The sequence below is a fragment of the Sitophilus oryzae genome, unplaced genomic scaffold, assembly GCF_002938485.1.
Source record: "Sitophilus oryzae breed Bouriz unplaced genomic scaffold, Soryzae_2.0 scaffold_1521_pilon_pilon, whole genome shotgun sequence".
Lineage (NCBI taxonomy): Eukaryota > Metazoa > Arthropoda > Insecta > Coleoptera > Curculionidae > Sitophilus > Sitophilus oryzae.
Genome location: NW_022146194.1, coordinates 1,484,954 through 1,505,431, shown reverse-complemented (window position 1 = coordinate 1,505,431; position 20,478 = coordinate 1,484,954). Strand labels below are relative to the sequence as shown.

The 20,478-nt window shown below is 33.1% G+C and overlaps 1 protein-coding gene across 1 annotated transcript in view; it reads left to right on the top strand.

The window, feature by feature from the left end:
• The window catches only part of LOC115878738 (T-box transcription factor TBX20-like), a 107,277-nt gene extending 88,185 nt beyond the window's left edge, over nt 1-19,092 (top strand). Inside the window, exons 4-5 of the mRNA XM_030895322.1 lie at nt 10,029-10,264; nt 18,161-19,092. Of these exons, the coding sequence (XP_030751182.1) occupies nt 10,029-10,264; nt 18,161-18,731 (807 nt within the window). The 3' untranslated portion in view covers nt 18,732-19,092. The remainder of the gene's footprint in view (nt 1-10,028; nt 10,265-18,160) is intronic.
• Nucleotides 19,093-20,478: the final 1,386 nt, after the last annotated feature.

Genomic DNA, 20,478 nt, shown 5'->3' with positions numbered 1-20,478 from the left:
ATATTAGGATGCTTTAATTCCCACATATTTCAATATATGCACTGGGTATACAGAAATTCTTATAATAAAATAGTTAGTTTGTAGGCACTTGGTTGGAATTGTTACCGAGCGAAACATTAATATTCAATGTAATTCATATTTTAGAATTTTTATGTCTCCAAAAAATCCTATATGAGTTTTTCGCCACTACAAGAAGGTATAGACATTTTTTAGAATTTTTAGTTTCATCTTCCAATCTTTTTGAAGACTACATTAAATTTTCAAACTGTTATGAAATATCAATGCCAATAACACTAATTTAAAAAAATAAATGTAGCTGTCTGCATTCTTTTTGAAGTTTAGTTACGTTTAGTTACGCCCGCTGGGAGTAAAAATTCAAGGCCGTGACACACGAGCTAGCGAGATGAAAAGTGATAAGGATCGCACGATCGCACAAACGCCAAAAAACATTTGATTTGGAGCTAAGAAAATCATTATAATAAACTTGATAGTGTACCTGTGTACCAATATCCTCTGGTTTTGAGCTGGGAAGTAAATTTTTATGCATATTTTCATCGATAAATGTGTAGCTTATGAATAACGGTCTAGGAAAATCATCTAGCTCATTTGCTAACTAAGAATTAGAATTATTAGATTTAAGCAACTCGCATTTTCATTGGAGGATGTTGTTATATTTATTTCAAAACAATAATTAACGAGAATATTCGTATAATTTAACAAAATTACTGTAAATCGCTATAAATAATGAGCAAAACTTGTAAACAAAAACAGACCACACGAATCGTTGGTTAAGTTCAAAATTTCTTCAATTCTTAAAGGGCGTTAACATTATTAGGCATTTTCATAAAAGTGTGTATTTTAAGTGATATTCCACAAAATTTGCAGGCTATTGAGGAAACAGAAAATATACAAATTACAGATATAAATTGAAAATAATATTTATATTAAAACAGCATTATATCTGACTTTCTCAAATATATTTTTCAAATTCTTCAATTTAATAACTGTTAGTAAGAAGTTTCTCTTCAAATATGCACAGATAGTGCACACACAATTTTTTTTAATTATTCTTCAATTAATATTCATAATTTGTGGATGTATGATAACCGTTTTCTATTTAAAAAAAATATTTTATACAAAATTTTCAAAAATACATAAAATCTCAAATTTTATCTGTTTTATATTTATATATTTTAAATTAAAAATATAAACAAAAACACGCATCTGTGCACGAACGCGTTGGTAAAAAATATAATTCAGTTATAAAATGGATTGGAACAGATTGTTATCTTACGAAAGTGTTTTAATTGAATCAAATAAATAAAACATGAACACCGTGCTGTTTCGGTTATGTACACAATCTCTTTTTATTTACTGCTTAATTAATTCCACGCAGTATCTGAGTCTGATCTAAATTTAATTAAAAAAATTACGCAGAGATTAATAAAGTCAATAAAAATTAAGAGAATGCAATGCAGTAATTTTATTCCTGCACTACAAAAATTATTTTCTGTTTTTTCTATATATTTTTAACCGTTTAGAATGTCATTTATTATACAGGATGTTCCAAATATTTCCTGGATATAAAACTAAATTGAAAAGAAATATTTTTTTTAATGTCATATTGATTTTATACATGGGGATGAAGAACTTAGGGCAAATTTTATCCATTTTTAATTATTTACAAGTACTTAATTTTGTGAATTGAACTTAGTGTTTAATAAATAAGTTTTCTTTTGAAGCAGTGTGTCTACATATCAATGAAAAATATTTCATTTTTAAAAGATTCTCGTATGTTTACAGTGTACTTTTTGTAACTTTCCATACATAATATAAGTGAGAATATTTTTAACAGATCTCTCACAAGAAAGTCATAATAGATTTGTCATATTGTGGCCATAACTTGTGATTGTGTTTGTTTGACCAAGACCGCATTATTTTCAATTTTCGCCAAATTTTGTATTTTTGTATCTCTCATAACTCAAGAACGAATTTGTGCAAACCATTCAAAATAAAGAATTTGCTTCATTTTAAGGAGTTCTTTAAAAAGTTTCAAATAAATTTTTCTGTAAAATAAAATGGGTAAAACTTATTCATCATTTTTAAAATTTGAATCACAATCAAGTTTGTAGAAAATTACAGTTACACTCTGTTTTTTTTTCTCATGTAAGATTTCGACAGACGATGACAGATGAAATGCAGGTGACGTCCTATACCAATCTATTTATTTTACTAAAAAAAGTTTCTAATATTTTTTAAGTTAACTATGGATGGATTTAAATATAAATCCGTCATGCGTCGTCTCTTGTTGTTTTTAACCAGTTTTATTGGTTGATTTCAAAAATAACAGATCATATTTCTATTTTATTGGTTTGACGGAACAAATGAACGACAAACGGACGCCGATGCGTATGAACTCGTCTTGCCAAATTATAGGTTATAATATTGTGTTAACTTATGTCAAATATCTGCGTTTTGAAAGATGATGCATTTTGATTCGTGTTATTACGTGTGTTTTGTGTCTTTTGAAGTCAAGTCGAGGGAAAATTAACTGTAGACCCAGAAGCACAGTTTATAGTTAATATTCGCTTACAATCAATAAAGTTTGTATACCATCTCGTATGTCGTACAAGAATCGTACTAAACATATACTAAAAACTGGAGTAGATATAAAATATCGACATCACACGATAGGTAAATAATGGATTTCAGTACTGCAGAAAAATAATGTCAAAAGGTACTGGTTTAAAAAAATTAAGATTAAAGTTAATCAATCAACCTTTAAGGTATAAAATTTGGTGTGGTCTGGTGTTAAAGTGTTATTATTAATAAAATAGTTTATTTTATTTATGTTGTTTTATTAATTCCTGTGGAATATTACAAATTTGTATTTGTACATAAGTTATATTGATAAATATAATAATAAATGCGGGAAGTTTCTTGAAGCTTCAAAGTAAGAAATAGTTCTTTTTTATATTTTTTGGTATGTGGTGTTTTGTTCTTGTTTGTTTTGTATTAACACATACCTTTTTTTTAAATAAAATAACTCGATTACATTTTTCAGGTTTATACTTTTTTTCACAATATTTTGAAGTAATCACTTATCAGTCAAATTTTAAATATATTAATTTCCTGCTATGCGGTCCAGTTGTAAGTATCAACTGATTTCTTTGTAAAATAAAATAAACTACTTTAAAATTAAAATGACAGACACATCTATCACTGTCAGGCAAAGCTGTCAGGGATCTAGTCGTTGGACAGACTATATTCTACTACTATTTCCAATGTTGTCTTATCTATTAGAATGCCTTTTATCTCTACCAGTAACCAGTACGATGTACATAGAACTAATAACAAATAAATTAATATTAGTCAGAATATTAATAAACATAACTAAGAAAACATTATAAAACTGACCTAAGACATATCTATAATTTAGTGACAAAGCTCAGCGGAGATTAAAAATAGGATTAACCCAAACGGAGCCATTAAAATAATCAACACCGAAATTTTGACAAATAATCCATTGGAATTTCTCCTTTATTTCTCGGTTGACCACGCGGACCCGTGGTCAAGTCCGATAATAAAAGTCGAAACGAGCTGAAGATTTATTTATCCGGTAGTGATTATTTATTTAAAAAAGCCGTGAATGAATCGAGAAGAGATGGTATTGTGGTCGGTGGCAATCGGTGTGTCTCAGCTGTAAAAGCCGTATAAGTGTGCTTATAAAATTTATAATTCGGCTTGTGTATACGAGGGTGAGAGGTAAAGTTTAAAGAAATAATTTAGAAATATTTTATTAAACCTTATTTTAAAAAGTACTTGGCTTTTGAGAAACTAGTAAATAGAACGTCAATGTGTCGGTCAGATGCTTTGAATAAATAGATAATATATTATGCAGGGTGTCCCAGAAATAAATACAAGTATTTTAACTGATAGTATAGTTCAACCTCAGAAACACGCCCATGAAGTTTTTTTGGCGGAAAAAAATATTAAAAATTTTATATTTTTCTTGACACTTTCCGGAAAATATTGAAAAACTTTTGAGTGCCGCTTGTTCAGTTCCCGGAAATTTGTTTATAGTGCTTCGAGAGAATGCTATGTTGCCACCTCCTAAGTTATCCACTTTCTGTATTAATCGGAGACGTAGAACTAACTTCTGTAAAACCGTCTCAGATAGCTAGCTTTTGTCAAAGTTATAACTGAAGAAAGGGGTACTCAATAGAGGTGGGCAAAAATTGAACGAGTCGTTCATTTGAATAAGTATTAAAAGGAATCGTATGATTCGATTCACTGCTTAGAATACGGTTCGTTCAATTGAATCGAAGCCAGCACGGATTCATAAGAGTCGTGAGAATTGATTTATTGCTTGCAATACGATTCGTTCAATTGAATCGTGGCCGGCACGGATCCATAACATTTGAACGATGAGTCGTAAAAAAGAATCGTGAGAATTGAATCGGATCACAATGCGATCGTTCGTTTCTACGGCGCGATGCGACGGTGATATAGGCATAGAGTCAGGCACCAATATTTAGACTTGAACAAAAGCCCTAAAGAAACATCATGGGCATAAAATTCAATTGATAAGAATGTTATTTACAAGAAAAAAACTTATTTATACTGTGCTTAGTACAGGAGTATCTGCAAGGTATTTAATTTTTACGTTAATATTTTTGTTAAAGTAATATTACCGACTATAAACCCTTAAATGTCGGACTAAAGAACGAAATCGTGTTTTTATGCAACTCCAAATAAATAATGTTGGCCTTTGCTCAATATGATAAAAAAACGGCGTCAGCGATGGTTATAAAATGAAAATCGCTGTCATTTTATATGTAAAATTATATGGGCAATGTCATCGATGTTCATTTCCAAGCCAACTGGATGCCATTTTTTTTGGATCATGCGGTATTATATACTATTTATTATATGATTATTAATTCGGAATTAAAATATGGCTCTAAAAATATTAAATTCGTATTAAAAAGTCTTTAATAAATAGTAAGTATATATGAATAGGATTGACAATTTAATATTATTAAATAGTAATTTGTAAAATAATCAGTCCAATTACGCTAGTGTCATAAAACAAATGAGAGAACTATATTTTTTTTCTGGTATCTAAGGTAATTGTTCGGGCAAATTATCGCCGGTAATGCCAGTTACGATTCTTGTTTTTATAAAACGTAAATTGTGCATGTGCTTTTTTTGTTCAAATGGACGAATCGTAGGAGTCGATTCAATACGAGAAATTGAATTGTGTGATTCTATTCACTAAAAAGAATCGTAATGCCCATCACTAGTACACAATATATCTATAAGGCAGTGGTGATCAACTTCCTCCCTATCATAAACAATCTTGGGTCAACTTTTCAGCTATCCCCTGTATTTCCGGGGATTAAACGGTCGATGTCGACTCCTCGGCCATTCTCCCGAACAGGTGAGGGGGTCGGCCCGTAAATACGCCGTTTTATATCGGCCGCGGCATTGTAACGAGGCGACTCGAGCGAAGAAAGAACGATAAAGTGCGCTTTTCAACTAGAATTTCCAACAATAATAAGGCTTTTTATTGGATCGGGCGCAAAATACGCGCGGCCGTCCGCCGTTCTTCCTCCGTATTTTACAATTAATATTCAATATTTAGGGAGGTTTAGTGTTGGGTCGTCAGCGCGACTTGTTTACTGCGCTCGGTCAGCGCGTTCTCTGGCTTTTCTCGGCTCTGTGGTCGCTCCGTGGGTGTGATTGTGTGAATAAAAATGAGTTGAGGGAGTGATAAAAACAATCTTTAAAATTATATGTTTATTTTTTCTATTGTAAATAGTTATTTTTTATACAAGACAATAAAATGGTATTTTATCGTCAACCGAAAAGATTTATTCACGAGCGATGAAACCGCGAGTGAATTAATTTCGTGAGACGATAATGCAATTTTATCGTCATGTATAAAACAATATTTTTTCCATTGCGAGTTACGTTTTAAAAATATTCAGAAATTATTATTTCAAGGAACTTATTACGAGTAGAAAAATATTGTGCTGGGTTGGCGTTGGTTTCTATGTAATTTAACAAATACATAAAGCTGTCTCTTTAGTTCTCAGTTTTGAGTCAATATTTTTTAATTCCCTTTCGTGTCGATTGCTGATTGAATTGGAGCCAGAAATGGCTCAAAACGAAATAAGTAAATTACCAACAGATATTCAGGCTGAGGCGACAAACGCCATATCCAAACTACTTCCATTTAAATCCCGAATAACTTATGAAAAGGAATGCAAAAATTTTCCCATTCCAGGTTACCTATAAAGTTTTCCAAGTTCTTGAATGTTACTTTAAGTTGTTTTTCCACGTTCTGGTCCAGTTAGTGCAGTGTTCTTTCCTTTTATAGCTAGATCGTTTATGTTTTCATTACCTTCTATTCCTTGTTGAGCTGGGACTCAAAGTAGTGGGACTTTATTTTCTTTGCTTAATTTGTTCAGCTTTTCTCAGCATTCCTTGATCAACTTCGAATTGATAGTTATTGAGTTGATCGCTTTTAAAGCTGCTTGACTATCTGATAAGATGACTATAACTTGGTATAGCTGGACTTTTGACCAAAGCTTGTTATTAAAAAGTTTTTATTAATTAATAAGTTTGTTTTCTTTATCTTTGGGGGTCCGTCAGTGTTTTATCCTTGCTGCTACAGCCTTGACTTCGACGTCGTCTCTGCTTGAACAAGGAGCGTCTCGACGTTCGAGCGTCGGCGCTTTATCTCGCTAGCCCCGTTGCTAAGCGACGCCCGATCTAGCCGACGCTAACGATTGGTGCGCGCGGTCCCCGCTCGCCGGTTCACAATGGCCGCCTCCCCTGCGCGCCACTGGCCCCCTTTTCATGCCATCCGCACCCGATAAACACCGCGTTTAATCGAAGACGGCGGACGGATCGCGGAAGAACCGTAGAGGATAAGCGAGAACTGGATACGGTGATTGGAAGCTTCGGTTTGAAGCGATGATGCTATCGTGCTTCTAAAACCTATTTGTTCTCGTCGTTATGCAGCGTCGAGCGTGTTTTGTATTCTGTTTAGTATTTTTGTGAATATTTTGTATGTTACTGGTTGTAGGCTTATTGGTCTATAGTGATGTCTTCTTTGCTGCCTTTCTTATGAATTAGAAATATGTTGCCGCTATTCCAATCGGGCGGTATATTTTTTCTCCTTAGAAAGCTGGTGTATACTAAGGACTGGCAAAGGTTAGATTTGGATCGATATTTCCGTATGTATGAAAGGTACAATGCGTTTATAATGTACTGAACAAAGAAAGACCAGTAAAAACGTTGCCAAACATATGAAATAAACCAAGAAACTGTGCGCATTGCTAAGAGACGTGGAAGGGGATATGCAGATTCGTCGCGCTCAATCAGTACTTAAAATTCTAGAGAAGTGTGTACATCATGCGGTCAGCTTCACGATTTAATTACGTCTCGCGATACTTTATTTGTTTATTTTATAACGAGTCGTAATTGCCCTGTTGCTTGAATTATTTTAAGTGCAAGCTTTTTAGATAAAAATAAGTGGAATTGAGTGGGTGTTCGATAGTGGTCGCGCTATTAGAACTCTGAATTCAAAAATCGATATCTCGAAATCTATTAGAAATAATAGATTGTAGTTTTTTCAATAACTTTGGTAATATTTCTGCTGTATTTTCTTTGTAGACAGTATGTGAAAATCTTTATCAATAAAAAAATGACACGTTTGCTCAAAATTGTTATGCTCTAAAAGAAAATGGATGGATTGTTTACAATTTTTGAATGGAAAAAACAACCTCATCGAATTTTTCTTGTGTAAACATATTGTAAAATATCCCATCTTGAAAAAAAAAGTTTCAATATCTAAAGTGGTTCTTGAGTTATGGCCTGTTATGTGTTAAAAATTTGAGTTTTTAAATTATTTTTTTTTCTAGACGTTTTCTAGTTATAAAAGAAATGGACACCGTAACGAATTCCATTTCAGATGCTGAGAAACGTATCCAATGATTTTGTCTAGTTATCTTTTCGAAAAAAAGTCTCTTAAAAATAAGGGGTTTGCGATCGTGATTTTACTTTACTTGATAGGAAAAGGCGTACCGGAGAAATGTGACAACGCCACAACAGCACACCGTCGCATTTCTCTCACTCCGACTTAATAAGATTCCTATGGGATTTACTTCCACATACGTAAATCCCGACCTAAAGGTAAGAGTTGCCAGCACGGTATAAAAGTTATTTTATTTACTGTGACATAATATTTGCGTATAGGATCCACCGGTTCTTTTAAAAATATTTTAATAATACTTTATATTAAAATGTGGTTGTAGATAAAATTTTTACTTAAATTGAATTGGATTATGTAGATAAATAGAAAAAAGAAAAAACCGGAATGGGAAAAAAATGTTTTTTCATAGGTTAGAAATCAAAAAGATAGCCGAAAACTGATGTATATCTATGTACCTACTACAGTTTCTTCAGGTAACAAATCTAATTAATTAATACTTAGTCAGTACAATGTTGGTACATGATTTTGGTAGATAAAAACACGTCTAGGTCTGTTATGCTCGAACGTTCTTGTAACAGACAAGATAGAAAAAAATGGAATCGACGAAAGGGGGAAGCAAGAAACAAGGCGGTGACTCGGATTGGTTTCGCTTGGTTGGTAGCATTGAAAGTGGTTCATTAAAATCCTGTTAAATAAGCTTTTAGTTTACAGTAAAGGTTACGTTCTTACTCTCATAGATAAATGAATATAACGATGTTTTGTGTTGAAATGTTATGGTTTCTTAAGCTTCAGAATTGTATTTACAGTTCTATGTTATAAATAAAAAAAACAGTTTCATTAATTGCTATACGTATAAACAATTATTTTCATCACTTTTAACAAACTTTTAACACTATGTAATAGATATTTAGGAGATTTCATCTTTCATTGTTGAATACCATCTTTAAAAATGGTTTATTTTGCACACTGCATTCACCAACTAATAGAATCATATCAATTCTTTCTGATGTAGGATAAGTTTGCATTTTTGGCAAATTTCTGAGAATTTTTTTTTTGTTTTAACTGACACAAAATGATAACTAGTTGTTAAAGTTGGACTAATTTGACAGCTATGTTGAAGTAACGTCAGACATAATCACCAGCCACCTAGATTTTATCAAATAATAAAGATCTACTCAGATCAAATTATGTAAATGAGAATATCTAGGAAAGTCTTTCTTTGAGGGGTACGCAAACTTAATAGTATTTTGAAGAGACATGAATTCTCCATTGAATATCGGAATAATACACTGGGTGTTCCATTTAAAATAAAAGAGTAAAACGCTTTTAAAGGCGACCAATGTTCAATATTAATTTTGTCTCACTCTGCATAACATTTTGGATCAAGTTTTAATTTGATTTAAAGTACAATAGTTAATTTAACTACATATTACGCTATACCGGGTAAATTCCAGTTTAGGTAGCTTTATCGCAATTTAAAAATTGTTCTTTATTTCTAGAAAATGTCAAATATGTCAAAAACCTTACATTTTAGTCATATACTTCTCTTATAAAACTCACCTTTATTTTTTTCCTATAATCTAAAAATAAATTAATATATAGAGTGTTCCATTACAAAAAAAAACAACTTTGATGTGTAACTTTTTTGGGGACACCCTGTAGAACTCTATATTTTTAAAAAGTGCTATGAATTAACCTACATATGCTCACAAAATTTCATTTCAATACAAACTGTCGTTCTCCTTGGAGCCTCCACGGCATATGAGAGGCGCCACCCTGTATACTTATTCCAAAAGTATGTTATTAATGTTTAAATTACCACTCAGTACTAGGTTTGTCATGTATTGTGTCTTTGATAAGTTAATTTTCAAACCGACTTTTTCCGAAGCATCATTTAGCATATCCAGCATATTCTGTTCTTCCTGTATGTTGTCTGTTATTAAAACAATATCTGCAAAACAGAGATGATTTATCAATTTGCCATCGAACAAAAATATATTAATTCTTTTTTTTTTCTTTCCAGATAGTACTGAATTCGATGCACCGGTACCAGCCAAGGATCCACATAGTCAAATGGAAGGACCACTCTGGCCCCATTACGGATCTGGAGCAGGAACAGTACCGTACCTTTGTTTTTCCCGAAACAGTATTCACTGCAGTTACAGCTTACCAAAATCAGCTGATCACAAAGTTAAAAATCGACTCAAACCCTTTTGCTAAAGGGTTTAGGGATAGTTCGAGATTGACAGATTTTGACAGGTGAGATAAATTAATATCTTTTTTTTCATAGCGACTGTTAAAATTGCCTTATATCTATCAAAAATAGTAGATAAAATAGTACTTTAACCGCAAGGGTAGATTAAATGATACTTTAACAGCACGGATAGGTTAAAAACTTTATTTCTTCTCGCACGGTTTTTAGTTGCTTCCATTTTTGAAAATGTTTGTATTCCTTTTCATAAGTTATTCGGGATTTAAATGGAAGTAGTTTGGATATGGCGTTTGTCGCCTCAGCCTGAATATCTGTTGGTAATTTACTTATTTCGTTTTGAGCCATTTCTGGCTCCAATTCAATCAGCAATCGACACGAAAGAGAAAAAAATATTGACTCAAAACTGACAACTAAAAAGACAGCTTTATTTATTTGTCAAATTACATAGAAACCAACGCCAACCCAGCACAATATTTTTTCTACTCGTAATAAATTCCTTGAAATAATAATTTCTGAATATTTTTTAAAACGTAACTCCCTATGGAAAAAAATATTGTTTTATACACGACGATAAATACCAATTAATATTTTCGGTCGACGATAAAATACCATTTTATCGTCTTGTATAAAAAATAACTAGGTATAATATTTTTTTCATGAGAAAAATAAAAAAAACTCCTGTAACCTTCAGACATGAATTTTCTAATCAGATTGTGTGCAACATTGATTTCTTTTGATCCATCGTATACATAAAAAAATAAAAATATAATCAAAAAATAATTTGAAAAGAAATTCTCGTGTGAACAAATTTTTAAATAACCCGTAGTAATCCAAACTTTTATCGAATATACCAATTGATTTTATCATTTATTTATCATTAATCTTTGGTGAGATTCTAGACTCGCTGTTCATCAAACCCGAATGATATATCGTTGCTTGAGAGTATGTTTTATTACATTACGATGGCCTTTGAACTTACTGTGTATACGAATGTGCTATAAGATTGAAAAAGGAATAACCAACAGATAGAATTACCTGTGAGAAATATATTATACTGTATATACAGGGTGTCTCAGAAATAAGTGCAAGTCTTTTAAATGGTAACAGGAACACCGACCATGAGGTCTTTTTGCGAAAAAAAAATGTTGAAAATTTTATATTTTTCTTGACTTTTTCCGGAAAATATTGAAAAACTTTTGAGTGCCACTTTTTCAGTTTCGGGAAATTTGTCTCTAATGCTTTGAGAGAATGCAATGTTACCACCTCCTACGGTATCCGCATTCTGTAAGTTATAAGTTGACATTTTTGAAATTCGTCAAAAAAAGTTAAATTAATTTTATCCATTGTAGATTTTCTTAATCATTGTATGAACAACTGAACTAACTGAAATAATGAAACCAACTGAAATAACTGACTGAAATATCAATTCTTGTTCTGTCTTCGTACAGATCCCACTACCTTCATCACTCTACAATTTTACTGGGATTAAACGTTACACATATATTCTGTAAGAAGTGTTTGGTTTGGTTTTTCAACAAAATTTCTGATATTTTTTGCAGCATAAAGGTTGATTCTCACTATACCTTACGTTTCCATTTCATATCTTTTCCGTATTTTTGATTGTATTCACGCTATACGTAAGCTTCCGTTCCGTATCAGTTCCATACCTTTTATTGTACAATTTATATCACTACGAAAGTTTTATTTTAAAAATTTGTATTTTTTGACAAAGGTAATAGATTTTATTAAGAGATAAAAGAATTAATAAATATCAGCAAAATATTAACAGAGCTGGTACAAATATAAGAAATTGACAACGCTGTTTCCGATACGCTTCAGTCCGTTCGCCAAAAAAATGGAAGGAAAGGATATGGAACGTAATGGAAACGGAAGGGATGGTGTGCATGGTCCTTTTCATTTACATGATATAATATTTTATGTAAACGGAAGTGAAACGGAGGGGAGCTGATACGAAAAGTATAGTGAGAATCAACATTAAAATGCGATATTGATTCCACACTTCCTGACAACTTACACACTTTTTTCATTCTCCTTCATTTTGTCTCTTGCCCTCCACTCTCCGGCACTGTCTGCTCATAATTCTCATCGCGTTTCTTCGCTCGAATTTAATTTGGCTGTTTTGAGCCGGGGGGCGTCGCCTTGGCCGGCCGCCCTGTAATTAGGGCCGCCGCCGCCGCATTTTCTCACACCTCGGACCTCTCGGCCGCCCGTTTTCCTGCTCGTTTTTCTAACGCGAGGCGGCGTTGTTGTTGTTGATGCCGATGACGGGGACGCGAACGCGCCGCGCGAGATCTCGCCTTTAATTAGGCGAGCAGCCGACAACAGGGGCAGCGCGGTCGATCAAAGACGCGGCCAGTGGCGCCGCGCGCACAGGGAAAATGCTATGTTTAGCTTGACAAAAATCTAAATTATAATTTTTTTGTCGTATGTTCTTCCACTCACTGTCGTTCTTATAAAATCTGTGGACCTAATTTTAAATGTTATTTTTTTTTTCCGAACAACTATAACGGCCCAAACGCTACCGAAAGTTAGCCTTGCCCGAACGTGGAGCGCGAAAGAGTGTCATTTACACCCAGCACACAGCCATTTGAAAATTAATTATCAGTATGGACAATACAGCTACAGACATACAGGGTGTCTCAAAAAACATGTGCCATCAAAAAAACATTAATAAATCGAAAAAATATTAATACTGTAACATCCTGTAGCTACGAAACAAAGCAGAATCGGAGCTATGTTGATCTAAAAAAATGTTATTTTTACGTTAGGAATCACCCCACCAGAGATGGCACATGTTTTTTGAAACATCCTGTACATGTATAACATAATGATAAATAAAAATTTTCGTCAGTGAAATTCTAATAATTACTTTCTTTAAAGCTTTATTTGCATTAAAGTACTAAAATTGCATTTCATTTAAAGATTCTCTATGTAAAGAGTATATCTAGTAAAAGTCTGTTAAAAAGTCTTGCAGCAAGACCGAGATAACGGGAGTGAACAGAAGAACAATAAAATTTTAGAATTTTAGTCCGGTAAAAATATACCGGAATTATTACTGTATAACCATAATATGTAAAGGTATATTTTTACGATACTGTATGAGAAAAAATTATAAAGGTAAGGAGTGCTAAAAATCATAAATCCCAACAAAATTCGTGAAAATAATTAACTAATCGGCCTTAATCAGAGCTAACTAAACAATCCTCCAGCATAATTATTGTCGAATCGATAACATCAGCCCGCCAAACTTGCCACTCACCGACAACAATCCCAAACAAAGGCCTCCGAGAATCGGGAGAAAAAAAAGGAAAGTTTTCTCGTTATAATTCGGTTTTAATATATTCTTTTGATGACAATAATGTTATTTAATAATGAATTTATACCCCACAACTCAAGAATCATACTTCTTCAGCTAATGGTAAACTGCTGATGGACACATGCCATCCAGTTCAAAAGGACCCAGTCCAGGAAAGTTTTCTTGTTATAATTCGGTTTTAATATATTCTTTTGATGATAATAATGTTATTTAATAATGAATTTATACCCCACAACTCAAGAATCATATTTCTTCAGCTAATGGTAAACTGCTGATGGACACATGCCATCCAGTTCGAAAGGACCCAGTCCAGGAAAGTTTTCTTGTTATAATTCGGTTTTAATATATTCTTTTGATGATAATAATGTTATTTAATAATGTATTTATACCCCACAACTCAAGAATCATACTTCTTCAGCTAATGGTAAACTGCTGATGGACACATGCCATCCAGTTCGAAAGGACCCAGTCCAGGAAAGTTTTCTCGTTCTAATTCGGTTTTAATATATTCTTTTGATGATAATAATGTTATTTAATAATTAATTTATACCCCACAACTCAAAAATCATCCTTCTTCAGCTAATGGTAAACTGCTGATGGACACATGCCATCCAGTTCGAAAAGACCCAGTCCAGGAAATTTTTCTCGTTATAATTCGGTTTCAATATATTCTTTTGATGATAATGATGTTATTTAATAATTAATTTATACCTCACAACTCAAGAATCATACTTCTTCAGCTAATGGTAAATTGCTGATGGACACATGCCATCCAGTTGAGAAGGACCCAGTCCAGGAAAGTTTTCTCGTTATAATTCGGTTTTAATATATTCTTTTGATGATAATAATGTTATTTAATAACTAATTTATACCTCCCAACTCAAGAATCATACTTCTTCAGCTAATGGTAAACATGCCATCCAGTTCCAAATGACCCAGTCCAGGAAATTTTTCTCGTTATAATTCGGTTTTAATATATTCATTTTATGATAATAATGTTATTTAATAACGAATTTATACCCCACAACTCAAGAATCATACTTCTTCAGCTAATGGTAAACTGCTGATGGACACATGCCATCCAAATCAAAAGGACCCAGTCCAGGAAAGATTTCTCGTTATAATTCGGTTTTAATATATTCTTTTGATGATAATAATGTTATTTAATAATGAATTTATACCCAATAACTCAAGAATCATACTTCTTCAGCTAATGGTAAACTGCTGATAGACACATGCCATCCAATTCAAAAGGACCTAGTCCAGGAAAGATTTCTCGTTATAATTCGGTTTTAATATATTCTTTTGATGATAATAATGTTATTTAATAATGAATTTATACCCCACAACTCAAGAATCATACTTCTTAAGCTAATGGTAAACTGCTGATGGACACATTCCATCCGGTTCGAAAGGACCCAGTCCAGGAAAGTTTTCTCGTTATAATTCGGTTTTAATATATTCTCTTGATGATAATAATGTTATTTAATAATGAATTTATACCCCATAACTCAAGAATCATACTTCTTCAGCTAATGGTAAACTGCTGATAGACACATGCCATCCAATTCAAAAGGACCCAGTCCAGGAAATTTTTCTCGTTATAATTAGATTTTAATATATTCTTTTGATGATAACGTGTATTTTCAGGACACAGTATGAGAAAAAATTATAAGGTTAAAGAGTTCTAAAAATCGTAAAACCCAACGAAATTCGTGAAATTAATTAACTAATCGGCCTTAATCAGAGCTAATTAAACAATCCTCCAGCATAATTATTCTCGAATCGATAACACCAGCTCGCCAAACTTGCCAGTCACTTCGCGTCAACAATCCCAAACAAAGGCCTCCGAGAACCGGGAGTGTCTAATGGCACTCTGTCCGTGGCTCGTAAATCTGGGCTCGCCGCGCGAAACTACCGGGACCCTAAACACCGTTTTAGAGCCGCGTCGAGCGGGCGCCGCCCTTTCATTACCGACACCCGACAAAAACCCAATTAATTTGCCCCACTCTGTAATAAGCGGAGTTCAGGCACGCACACGCGGGTTGGAGAAGGAATAACCGATTAAGGCAGAAAATAAATCTGCTGGTGTTAAAGAATGCTTACCTTAGGGTGTATTCCGTTGCTTACCTTACTTATGGTTTTACATATGTTCCGTTTCTATCGGTTTTCTGAAAGTTTTCTTGTTACGGAACACGGTTCCTGAAAAATTCGGTAATAACTCTCACCAAACTAACCAGCGCGACAAGGCTGGGTTTTCTGGTTTTGTTTGTCAATCAATGTCATTTATGTGACAGAAATCAAGCAAATATTGGAAGTTCGAGTGAAATTATCATTTAATTTCAAAAATTTGTAATAATATTTTGTATTTACATCCAAAAGCAGTGGAGGTAGGCAGTAAAGGTAAATAAATTTCATTAACTAAATAGAATGACTTTTTAGGACCATTTAAACTTATCATGCGGCCATTGTTTCTTAAAGTCAGGAATATTTAAAGAAAACATGAAAAACAAGACAACAAGTAATAGTGAATGTTTTGTAAGCGATAAAAATATAAATATTGATTGAGATTTGTCTATTTCTTAGTGATCTGTTTTAGTATTGGACCTGCAAATCTTCACTTGAGCTGTCTAACGAGTTTAACAGTTTATTAATAAAGTACTTTTCAATATTAAACTACATTGAAAAGATGAAGCAAAGGTAAATGCAGAGAATAGGGAAAGAGACACAATTATAAGTAACATTGCCTAAAATGTGTCCAAAAATGCTACTTGGGTATAGCTTAAATTTATGGCGTATCTTCGTGTATTAAAAATTGAATGTGTGTATTAAAATGTATTAAAAATTGATTATCAATTTTGGCAGTATACTATATTTCTTTGAATATGGTAGACAATGATTCAGTATTGAATGTAAAAGAATTTCGAACTTCCATTGTCTTTATTTATTTTGATTAACACATTGTTTCGGTCAGAAGGTTCCATCGAGTTCCTTAAGTCCTTTGATATCGATGGAGAATTTAAAAGTGCCAAAGATTTAAAATAGACAGCTTTAGTTTACTACACTTGAACATTGATAGTCAACATCGATAATTTGCCATTAAAACATCGACATATCACGAGCATCGATGTATCATTCGCATCCCTAATAGCACCGACCGTCCACCGCTGCAAACAAAAAACCGATGCTATCGGGTTTTTGAGAACCGCGCAGTAATGGACTTTAGCGTTAATGTAAATGAATGCGCGCACGTCAGAAAATGTAGAAGCACTTTGTCAGAACGGATTCGAAATGAGGAACGAGCACTGCCTTATCTTGATCCGGTATCTGTGGGTATCCGAGGAATGTCGAGGGGAGTAGAGAGGCAGAGAGTGAAGAAAACAATCGTCGAAATCGGCTATTAGTAGAATTATTATTCATAAACTGGTTGAGATCTGATTTTAAGAAAGAGACACAGGCATGAGGCAAGGCAATGAAGGAATTTTGCAACCGAGATTTGTATTGGAAGGTTTTAATAGATGTTGTTTCATTCTTAGTGAAAGCCCTCAGAAAGATAATATATAGACAAACCTCGCTGTACGAATTAAAGGTACTCAAGATATACATACCAGAAAAATATTAGTTTGCCACTTATGTACTACTCTTAGTACGAGAGCTAGCAACGTCTGGAAAACAAGTATTTTAAGAAAGCTGGCTCTTTGATATATATTTTTCTATGCTCTCTGGAACAGCCTATCAACGTTGCGTTTACTACTGCGCATTGAATAAAGTTTCTATATTTGTATTTAGTCCTTTAAATTCGAGTATTGAATATAAATGGAACAAGTCTCCATAGCGCGGCGCGAAAACGTTCTGCCTATAAAGCGAGAAGTCCCGAGTTCAATACCGGCTCGGGGTAAACTTTTTTAATTTTATTTTCCTTTATATTCTGATAGTAAAGTATTAAATAATTCTGGTGATTAAAAAAAACAATTATTATTTTCAATTTATTTCTGTAATCTCTGTATACTTTTGTAAGATAACAATCTGTTCCAATTCATTTTATAACTGAATTATATCTCTTTCCGACGCATTCATGCACAAATGCGTGTTTTTGTCTATATTTTTAATTTAAAATATATAAATATAAGGCACATAAAATTTAATATTTTATGTATTTTTGAAAATTCTGTATAAAATAATTTTTCAATATAGAAAACGGTTATCAGACACCCATAAATTATGAATATTAATTAAAGAAAAATTTAAAAAAATGTGTGTACACTATCTGCGCATATTTAAAAAGAAACTCCATACTAACAGCTATTAAATTGAAGGATTTGAAGGATATGATTGAAAAAGTGACATATGATGCTGTTCTAATATAAATATTATTTTCAATTTATTTCTGTAACCTGTACATTTTCTGTTTCCTGAATAGTCTGCAAATTTTGTGGAACACCACCCAAAATACACACTTTTATGCAAATGCCTAATAATGTTAACGCCCTTTAAAATGTATTTAAGAAGAGAAGAAATTTTGAACCTAACCAACAATTCGTGTGGTCTGTTTTTGTTTTATGGTCTTGTTAAACTTCCTTCTAAACATCTGTTTCTATCTTTCCAGAGAGCCAATGGACAGCCTCTTCATGGACCAGCATTTTCTCCGTTCCTCACTCAGGCTCTACGGCGGTGAATCCCCCCTGGACGCGGAGAACAACAACGCCAACTCATTCTTCTCAGCCGCCATGATGGAGAAAGCCAGGGCCCACATCCAGATGTGGAACAGAGCAGGAGCTGCGGCAGCTGCCGCATACAACCCCAGCGAACTTCACGCCTTTCTCCTTAACAGTTCCAGCCAGCAAATGTTCCTAAACCAGCGAAGTTCCATGCCTCTAGGACTTGGAAGTCATTTATGGTCTCAAGGAGGAGCTTCGTGGCAAAACGCCATTCACCAAGGGATACCTCCTGGATTACTGACCACGTCTTCAAGACCGCAACTGACTCCACCTCCTGCATCGACTCCAAGTTCGTCAGGATCACCCAGTCCAACTTCAATAACGTCATCTTCGGAAGTGAGGTTACCTAAAGCAGTGTTTCCACAGTCAGCAATGCACCATCATCACCAGCATAGGTTTAGTCCGTACGCTTCACCTTTGTCAAGGCCCAGTTCGGCAGCGTCACGGTCAAACCACTGATGGACAGTTGGTGGGGATGTTTGTTTCTAAAACCAAAGAGTCTACAGTTTGTTGGACCTTAAATAAATGTGAAAATAAGAAAAAAACGTTATTGGTGTAATTGTAAATATTAGTACATGGATTATACAAAAGGTGTTTAGACATAGAACAGAGATTTTAGTGAAGGTTTATATACAGGGTGGGTCTTAAATAAAAGCAAGTGGTAGTTGAACCGGTTTTTTTTTTCAATCTTGGCATTTTAAGGAAAATATAAAATTCAATGGACCTTCTCTAGAATTTTTGTAGTATGTTTTAAAAATCCTGTATATACAGGATGTTTTTTAATTTAATCAGTATAATATATTAATTTTAAACTGTGATGTTATTTCAAAAGTTATACAGTATGTCCCCGGATTGTTTTTACAAGAGGAAAAAAAGTTTTTTATTATTGACATTTTGAAAAAATACAATCTTTATGAAAATTTTTGCTTGTTCTAACATGGTTAATCCCGTTTATTATATTTATATTTTCCATTAAAATTCTCGAAATAGAGTAGATTTTTTTCCTAAAAATCAAAACTCATTTCTAGGGTATTATAATTTCGTTTTTATTTTTTGATAGGTTGTTATTCATAGAATTTTAATTAACGTCATATTTTTTGCTGTTTTAAAATGTTAAAGAAACACAAAATTTATTTAGTTTAATGCTACGGAAAGGGTGATAATAGTTAACAGAAAATGTGATATTTTAACAACAGCAAAAAATATGACATTAATCTAAATTAATAATAACTAACTTTTGATTTCTAGGAAAGAAATACCTTATTAACTTATTACTTAACAATATTCTATTTTTTTTAATTTTCTCTAAAACTGTATGGAAATTTTGAAAAGTATAAACGGGATTAACCATTTTAGAACAAGCAAAAATGTTTTTTTTTCTGAAAAATAAATTTTTCTCCAAACGTCAATAATAAAAAAGTTTTTTCTCTTGTAAAAACAATCCGCGGACATATTGTATGTATAACTACTAGAAAAATATTTAGTTTTTTTGTTTTAAACAACATTTTTGAAAACTCTCAGATATGAGTAATAAACTGACCGGCAAAAAAAACCGGCCACTAAAAACTAGTCCCAATTTCAAAGTTCGATTTCTCGCGAACCACTCATTAAATTTTGATGATTTTTTTTTTAAATTGTAAATTAATCCCTTCTTAACGGATGTTACGTCAGAAATTTCTATTCCGAATTTATTTTGAACATATACAGGGCACAACAATAAGAAGAAGTTTTTTGCCCGAACTTTGTAACACTCTGTAGGGTGTAGCAGCTATAGTAGCTATTGCTAAATCATCAATCACATTGTAGCCTCATCTTTTGTGAGCATTTTGTGTTTTTTATCACGACATTATCTCTGTTTTTATTGGAGATACGCTGCTTTAAAACGAACGTCTCGGAAAAATGCTTCGCAGGCAGAAAGTTTTATCTATAAATAATCAACGCGACATAGACGAAAAGGGACTTGTGAATATTTTCAATATGACAACGACGGTTGTCAATTCAAAAATGCCATTATCTGTGACGGATGTTGCGGCTTTTATTGTGGCTTTAATTGAGGATGGCCGAAGTCAAACGTTATGTGTCCGATACCTTGGGTATACCTCGAACAACAGTCCAGGATGCCTGGAATCGGTATATGGAAACGGGAAATTTCACCAGGCAAGTGGGTTCTTGGAAGAAAACGGAAGAAAAATACAATTGACGACCG